Raw genomic sequence first — 8,708 nt, forward strand, 5'->3', positions numbered from 1 at the left:
TGTACTAGCCTTGGGACACCTGACCCTACCTGAGAGAAAGCCAGGTGCAGAGGGGCAGGGGTGGGCCCCACAGGACTTCGACCACCCTCAACAGACGTGGTCTCTTGGGCAGCAAGCGCGGTCCAGCTGGGAGAGCACTGGCCGGCCTGTCCCCAGTCCCGGACCGGGAGCTGTGGGCTCGGAGCTGGACGCCTCCCCGACGCTCGGCTCTGCAGTTTCCAAGGCGGACCCCTGCCCCCCCGCTGCTGCGGCATCGCCGTCCAGTCTGGGTGAGGCTGCACTGGAGCTGGGCCAGCCCGCCCCGTCTGGACCCTTTTCTGACCCTGGCCTTCGCCCCTTTCTCCCTCTGTCCCTGGCTGTTGCCACCTGCCAAGTTTAGCCAAGTGCCATTCCGTACCCGTCTCCCTCGCCCCCACCCACCTTCTCCTGTTTATCGCCCGCCTCCAGGAGGCCCTCCCAGGCGAAGTCTGTCCACTTTCAACCCTGTCAATATCTTTCGGTGACCAAGAAAATCCACTCACTAAATAAAACGTCATCTTCGGTAGAACTAAAAAATGGCTTTAAAAAAAAAGTGCCTTAAGATTACTTGCAGAGAACCAAAGGAAGTGAGAGGCAAAAAGGACCTTAAAAATACGTGGCCTCACCCTGTCCGCTCCCCACCACCCTGCCCGCTCCCCACCACCCTGCCGCCCGGCCCTGCATCACGACCCGGCCCCCAGGAGAGCTGAGTCCCAGGACAGCAGCCCCTAGGGATGGGGCAGCACCGCCCTGCAGCACCGTGGACACAGGAGAGGACAGCGGACTCCTCAGGGCTGCGGGGACAGGCTGACGCTCCCTGCTGAAGGCCAGCTGGATGCACTGTCTTGGACAACTACAGCCGAGTGTCCCAGTGGGACACAGCAGCCCTGTCTGGCTCCAACCCGAAGTAGGTCAGATTTCAGATAAGCGGCAGTTTTCCTGTAAGCGATGAAACCGTCCTCTGCACTTAATGACAACAGACTCGACTTACCCGGCCCCCCAGCCCAGCACGGTGAGAGGCCTTGCTTCTGCCTCTCCCCTCGCAGCCCCGAGCCCCCACCGCATGCTTCTTTAAACTGCCCCTCTGGCCTTAACCCTCCTCCATCACCAGGACGGTCGGACACCAATTCCTCCGCGTGTCCCTTTCGCCCACAGCTGGAGCCCAGTATCTCAGTAGGTCCCGGCAGCGCCCCTCTGCCTGGTGCCCAGGCCCCGCCTTCTCACGGGGCTCTGTTCACTCCCTTCCGCAGGAGCCACCGCACCTGAGCCCTGCTGGGGTCCCCGTGTGCTCCGCAGCACGCGTCTGGAAGGCCTGCACGCACAGAGCTCTAAGGCCAGTGCGTGCGTCTTCCTTGCCTACTTGGACCTGGCCCTGATGGGGAGGAACATGCCATCTACCTGGTCGCTTTGGAGCATCACAGTGCCTGACCGCTGCCTGAGTCTATACACCCCACTGGCTCCCCGCCCCAACCACCGCTCCCTTGACAGCAAACGAGGGGTCCGGAAGCCTCCCAGGAGACCTAGCCCCCAAGCTCCATGCAGAGCCTCCAAACCAGTCCAGGCCACTGACTACCACTTGTAGCGTCTTCAGGGATGGGTGTCTCGCCACTGTACCTCTCGCTGGACCGAATCTCACGTCTAATGACTCTTCTGTTCCAGAAAGATCCTCCCAACCTCCCCATCTTTGAAGACACCGAGATGGGCAGTAACCACCACATTTGAGGCCGCAGGCCCCGGCACCACACACATCGTACACGCAACTCCCGGGGCCCTCGGCGGCCATGCACCGTTTAGACGATGGGCCCAGAGAAGCAAGCGCAGGTCGCAGCGGGTTACAGGGTGCTCCCCGTGGGGTCCCGCCTGAGACCCGAGGCAGGGCGCCAGGGGAGGGGGCTCCAGGACAGAAAAGGAGACCGCGCCGAAGGGGAGACAGGGGCAGGGCCGGCTGCGTCTGTCAGACTCCATGTTTTATTTCAACAAACATCCCTGGTTTAAAAAAAAAAAAAAAAGGAGGGTGGGGTTCAACATTTCATCACACCCAACGGGGAGCAAAACTCCCACCCAGAACTTGGAGCCCCTTCTGAGCCATCACTCGAGTCTGCTAGCTCCAAGGCGGAAAGGAGCTAAATTTTCTAACGTTTGTTAAGAAAAATCTATCAAATATGTTCGTTCTCGCGCAGGCGAGGGCTGGGTCCTCAGGCAACAAGGTCCTGGGCTCGGAGCAGCTGGGGCGCCAGAGCTGGAGCTGCGGCCGGGCTGCGGACGCTCCGGGACGTGCGGCCAGCGCAGGGCCCTAGAACCCGTACTTGGCCTGAGTCTGCCGGCGGCTGAGCTTGCTCTCCGACCACGTGTTCTTCAGCTCCAGCTCCCGCTCCTTAGCCTGCCGGCGAGGAAGGAGGGACGGCAGAGTCAAACGGGTGTGACGGACATGTCTCGTGCCTGGGCTCCCCACTTAGACTTTCTCCCCTGATAACACGGGAAAACAGCCGACCCCTGGGAAGACCACTCGAGTGTAAGGGGAGACCCGGCAGAGCAGGAAAACCCCCTCTCTGGGGAGCTAACAGGGTTTAGTGGAATAAAAACCTCCAGAAACCCTGGTCCTTCGTCTGCTAGAATTAAAACTGAAATCCTCGTGTGGGAAATAGACAAGAAAATGAGACTCTGGCACTGGAGAGGAGGGCATGTCGCTGCCCTGGACACCTGCCCAACCAGGTGTGAGGGGACACTGACGGGCAGGAGCTTAGTCAGGGGGGCAGCTCTGCTGCAGGCCAAAGCACAGGCACGTGGGACCCCGTGAGTTCACACTGGACACCGGAGCGGTGAGGGACAGACTGGGAAGTACCGAATCACGACCTGTCCGCTCTCCACGCGGCCTGGCTCTGCACTGCATTCTGGGAGTGTACACGCCCACTACAGAAAAGGGCTCCTCAGCCTCACCCCCCGCGTCCCCACTCCCTGCTCGTTTCCCATGGAATAGGCTGGGGGGACCTAACAGTCTGGGTTTTAAAAAAGGACCCTACCCTCAAAATCTCTTCCTGCACATAACGAGAGGGCAAAGGAAGCTGAAATGTGGCAAAACAGTGAGAGCCGATTTGCTGCTGACGTCGCCCAGCAGCACCGCACGCCCCGGGGGCCGGGCTGGCGAAGCCCTTCGGCCCTTGGCCGGCCGTCGTGCCGCAGGTCTCGAAAAGAGAGCTGCTTACGATCAAATGAGGTTTTTAAAGCTGCTGGGTCCTATCAGATGAATGCTGAGACGCGTTCTAATTCCAGAACTCATTGCTGACTATCTGCGATTCCGAACAATCTGTATTGATGTTTCTTGCTCTCCGACCACAGTGGTGGAAAATACAAAACCAGCCTCCTCGTCAGGTGGCTGTCTTGGTGAAAGCTGGTGAACTAATTTCTTCATTAGTTTTTTAATGATTAAAGCTGACGTGAAAAGAAGTCTATGTGAAACCACCCCACTTCCCTCCCGTTCTTACAGCCTGGATACCCCAATTCTCGCTTAGGGTTTGTTCTAAGCTCTTCTCTGGAGTGAGACTGACAATTCCGAAGGACACACCTCCCCCTGGCGGCCACATGGAGAACCGGGGACGACGCCTGCAGGGAGCTGGCGCCCCGACCCTGGGCGCCAGACCTCTCAGCCTTCGAATTCCCTTCCCAGGTTCGCAGGGATCCCGCACGGCAGGCCAGGGCCTTCCGCGTTCTCACCTGATGAATCAGATAGGTGATCTGGTGTTTCCGCCGCTGCTGGCCTGTTGGCTGCTCACCTTTCTTCTGCAAGGGAAGGAAACACAATCATGAACCCACAGGGAAGAAAAGCAGTTTCTCCCTTTCGCAGGTGATGCCATGTCAGGGACTGAGAAACCAATTCCACAGCCCAAATCCTGGGGGACAGAAGTGAGCCTGGAGCTCTTTCTATGCCTACATTCTTACAAAAGTTATTTTTATTAAAGCCATTATATAGAAACCCCGAGCTCTGAGTACTTGCCTGAAATAGCCTGCTAACATCCCATTAGATTGGAAATACTCTGAGGTCAGGGCTGTGTCTCCTGCTTCTCGTCACCCCGCCCACCCCCAGCACCCAGCATGAGCTCAGCCGCGGTGGACACTGGACGCCCGCTGTAGCGCCTACAGAGTCTCACAGCGTAAGTGCCACAGCACAGGCAGCCTCCCCTCCTCAGCTGCCCTTGAGCCCTGTTCGTCTCCGTTCCCTGCTCCCCAGTCAGGCCAGATGTCCAGCCTGTCTCCCCAAACTCTCTCCCATCGATCACCTTCAGCTGAAGCCCCACCCCCGCCACTCTAGCATGTGCCAAGAGCTTCCCTGGAACTAGAATCTTCACCATCACTCCACCTCTCTCCACGCTGCCCGCCTCCTCCGTAACTGCGCCGAACCCCTAACCAAGCTCTGATGCAAATGATTTACTGTCAGAGTGTGCACTGGTCTGGGCTTCTGCTCTGCGGTTTTTCTGTCCTCTGCCAAGAATGTCTCTGACCGGGAGCTTCCTCATCAGCCCCGCCCAACTGCCAAAACGTCTCTCTGGAGTCTCCTCGGCCTGTGTAATCAATCTGCACGGTGATCACTTACACCCAAATGTCCTTACATCTCTTTTTCCCAATGACACTGTAAATGCCACAAGGACCTCCCCTTTTTCTTTTTAAAAAAATCTAGCTCGACTCAATGAAACGGTGGAAAGAAAACTCGGATCTGAGAAAACAGCAAACTCCATTCCGTGCTGCTCTTTAATGTCATTTAACGTGACAGGTAAAGATGACAGACATGACACATCCAGCTCCACCGCAGCCCACGGTGAGCACTTCCACCGTGAGCTGTCACTATGTGACGATGCCTCTCGACCCAGTCAGCAGAGCGAGCCCTCCTGGGTGACTCTTCCAGCAAACGGTGATGGCTCTGTGCTGACCTAACCCCAATCCTGAGCTGTCCTGTATGACCGCCAGCACTCCGTTAAGACAAACGGCTGGGGCTCAGGTGGCCATCTGCGGCCGCAGAACAAAGCAAAGCAAACGGGGCCAGGAGAAGGGAGTGAGATAGATGGCCGACGCCGGCCCGGCGGGTGCTGGGCTGGAGTCCAGGCCTTACCCGTGCGCGTATGCTGTGCTCAGCTGCTAGGTGCACAGAGGTTCACCATCGCGCCGAAGACGGCCAGCCCAGAGGAGGCGGGGCTGCGGTCAGGGGCTGCGGTCAGGGGCCGCGGGCAAGAGAGCGCATGGAAGGGCTGCCGGCTCTGAGGAACGATGGCACGGAGGGGCCGCACTCTCAGAACCTGGGACCCCAAGACTTCTGGGGCTCCATGGCGCCCACACCCCAAAGATGTGCTGAGCAAAGTCCTACCCTCACGGGACGGACAGAGAGTGTGACAGCGGGGAGGGAGAGCCACTGTGGGCTCTGTCCAGGAAGGAGCCACAAGGCACCAGAGACCTGCTCGACTGCAGGGTGGGACACGCGCTGCCGCTCGGCCTCAGCAGCCAGCCTCTCCCGTCCAGGGCAGACAGCGCTGCCAGTTCTGGAGGCGGGCGCAGCAGCTGCGCGGCCCGGCGCACGCTGCTACCTGACCTCAGGCGTCTGCCAAGGCGCGGAGGCAGCAGCAGCGGGGGCCAGGGCCAGGTGGGCTCGGGGCCTCCCACGCGGGCCGCCCGGCAGGCCTTTGCCGCTTACTCTGCTGAACGACTTCATGGTTTTCTCTTCCGTCAACGACTTGGTCATCCACTGCTGGGCCCCGCTGAGCTGGTCGTCCCCTTTGATCTCCACGAAGTTGATCTCCTCCCTGCCTCGGTTCCTCTTGCCCTGTAGCCGTTTGAACTGGAAGAGGAGGAAGAGATGCAGGAGGGGATCTGGGGCAGACTGGGGTGTGGCTAAGGACGCAGAGTCCATGGGATGGTTCTGATGCCCCGACTCCCATGCACCTCCTATCTCCTCTGTGCGGTATGTCCCTTCACCCTGACGCCAGAGGCATGGCTACGTCACAGTCTCCCAGACTCAGGACGAGGGGCCAAGTGGCGCACCCTAACGTGAGTGAGTGCAGAGGATCACCAGCATGGATCTGCACTCAGATCACGTAAGACCGTATCTGCCCCAAAGGACTGCATACAGTTTTCAAATTAAAGAGTTGGGGGAGAAATCTAAATACTCTTCTGTCAAAATTAGTTCTCTTCACACATCTGTCTCTTCTCACTGATCTGTGTCACCACCTCAGCAGAGCCCACACGACAGCGACGTCCGCAAGCGGGGACGTGGAGCTGGGTGGAAAGGGAGCCTCACAAGAAAAGGCTGGGCGAATGCTCAGAGGCACCCCCCACCCCCACAGGAGGCGAAGGTCCCCAACAGTGTGCCCAGGAGGGAGCATGGGTGTAGGAGTCAGATCAGAACACTTGGGTCCCCGGGAAGGGCGGGTCCAGGTCACTCCACTCTCTAGGGACCGACCTGCCACAGCGGAGCTCCCTGCGGCTCTCAGCTTAGGACAAAAGGGCCTAAGGAGGGGATCTCGTCAAGGAGGAGCACATGGGACAGCAGGTGAGCACAGCGCCACCACAGGAAGGAGTATGCAGGGGACAGATGCCCTTCTGTGCACGGGTGTGTGGAGAACTACTCTCCGTGAGAAGCTGCACACGGAGAGATAACGCCTTCTACACCGACAGGCTGGGACCGCCCTACAGATAAAAAAACATGGCCGCAGGACACGGGGGGGCTGGGCTGGGCTGGGGAGCTTGGCACAGGGGTCCAGCTGCATGCTTACCTGCTGAGGCTGCTATTCCCTCCCCAAACCCATGCTCCCCTCTCCCGTCGTGTGAGTGAACCCAACATCCTGGCCAGGCGCACTGCCACCCCACTAAAAGGCACTGCCACCCCACTAAAAGGCACTGCCACCCCACTAAAAGGCACAGCCACTCCACTGAAAAACACCGCCTCCCAGGCAGCCTCGCAACTAGACGTGGCCACGCGACCAGACTCCGTCAATGTGACAGAGGAGCGTGAACTCAGGGGCTCTGGGAAGCGTCCCAGCAGGGGAAGGGGACCGTGTCTTCCTTTCTCCACCCTGCTGCAGGGGGCTGACTGAGATGCAGGTGTGACGGCTGCAGCCTCAGCCCCTACCACGACCTAAGGGTAAAGGTCACGACCTAGGGATGGCAACGTAATGACCAGGAGACTGGATCCCTGACAACTGCGTGGCGCTGTCCCACTGGCTGCCTGGCCTGTCGACCGCAGACACTTTCTCTCACACAAGCCACTGCCGCTGGAGATTCTCAGTCACAAGCTACCCCACCCGACCCTAAATGAACACTTGGGAAAAAAGAATCTCTTAGCTTCAGATGTGTCTGTGGGTCAAAGATGGTCACTTGTGCTTTGTTAACTTACTGCTTCGTCATCGATGAAGGAGGCATCTGGGGCGATTTCCTGGGGAGGCACCAGTGCCGGGTCCTGTGCAGGGTAGTAGCCACCACTGTAATAATCCTGCAGGAGGGAAGACCACACACCAAGTGAGGGCACCGTGGAGAGGGGAGCGGTCCACCCAGAGCACAGGAAGCCCGGAGAGGCAGGCCTGCCACCCACACCGCGGCCTGTCAAAGGGGCTGGTCAGAGGCGCAGACCCTAAGGGCCTGTCCCCGAGCTCAGGAACCATCTCTGCGGCCTTCTGGTAGCCCCGTCAGACAGGCAGGCATGTTTCGGGGGTGCGGGGGAGGAGACCAGAAACAAAGGTGCTCCCTCCTGCTGCCCTTTACGCCTGCTCCCTCAACTGCTTCCGGGTGAGTCCCACCCCTTCATCTCCGGTGTCCCCAGCACTGCTCCTCCTGGTTGACATGAGTGGAGTGAGCAGGGGATGGCACACTACCCCGCTCTGCATCCCAGTCAGGGCCTGCGGGCATGGCACACGGCCTCGATGGACCGCACGGGGAGCCCATGGGTGCCCAACGGGAGCTGACATCACACGGGCGCTACGGGACCGACAACGCCAGGAGCGAGCCAGGCTGTTACCAGACTTTCAGTTCAGACACCTGATGACCCCTTAGGGGGCAGTTGTGCCGACATCGCTGTGGACCCTGGAGGAAGGCACGGCCCAGCCGAGCTGAGGCCAAGCCAGGTGGCCGCAGGGCTGAGGACCGTTTCCGCCGTGGCTGCACCGCCCCGATCCTCGGACCTTTGCCCGACTCCAAAGGTGCCCACGTAGGGCTCGCTTTGCAGTGAGTGAGACAGAAAACAAGGCTGGATGATGACTAAATGAAAACCCAGAAAACCCGAGTGATCGGAGCAGGGCTGTCCAAACGCCCAGGAGACCTGGACCACGCGGCCCCTCACGCGGGGACTTTTTCAATACCGCGGACGTACTTCTTTTTGTCTTGCTGTGTTTACGTGAGAGAACAGTGGATCACACAGGACGCACGGAGCACGTGTGCGCCGACTGCCGCGTGCTCGGCAAGGCTTCCGGTCAGCAGAGACTCCTCGCAGTTACGTGCCGGGGGAGCGACAAGTCACAGGAGGGTTTCCGACAGCACGGAGTGAGGAGTCGGCCCCCTGGCCCGCACCTGCTCCCCACAGTGTTCCAGGGTCAAGTGTACTCGCAATGAGATGCATTTACATTGCGGGGTCCCTAGTGTCTCTGAAGTTCCTTAATCTGCACGGCCTAACTCAAGTTTATAACTGGATATGGAATTCTGATTTGTTATTCATTTGC

The 8,708-nt window shown here is 59.2% G+C and overlaps 1 protein-coding gene across 1 annotated transcript in view; it reads right to left on the bottom strand.

Moving 5' to 3' along the window:
* Nucleotides 1–1,964: 1,964 nt before the first annotated feature.
* PRCC (papillary renal cell carcinoma (translocation-associated)) overlaps nucleotides 1,965–8,708 on the bottom strand; it is a 19,625-nt gene continuing 12,881 nt past the window's right edge. The window contains exons 4-7 of the mRNA XM_011366366.2: nucleotides 7,394–7,489; nucleotides 5,696–5,839; nucleotides 3,730–3,795; nucleotides 1,965–2,398 (exon numbers count right to left, since the gene is read on the bottom strand). Of these exons, the coding sequence (XP_011364668.1) occupies nucleotides 2,312–2,398; nucleotides 3,730–3,795; nucleotides 5,696–5,839; nucleotides 7,394–7,489 (393 nt within the window). The 3' untranslated portion in view covers nucleotides 1,965–2,311. The remainder of the gene's footprint in view (nucleotides 2,399–3,729; nucleotides 3,796–5,695; nucleotides 5,840–7,393; nucleotides 7,490–8,708) is intronic.

Source organism: Pteropus vampyrus, unplaced genomic scaffold (genome assembly GCF_000151845.1).
Source record: "Pteropus vampyrus isolate Shadow unplaced genomic scaffold, Pvam_2.0 Scaffold124, whole genome shotgun sequence".
NCBI lineage: Eukaryota > Metazoa > Chordata > Mammalia > Chiroptera > Pteropodidae > Pteropus > Pteropus vampyrus.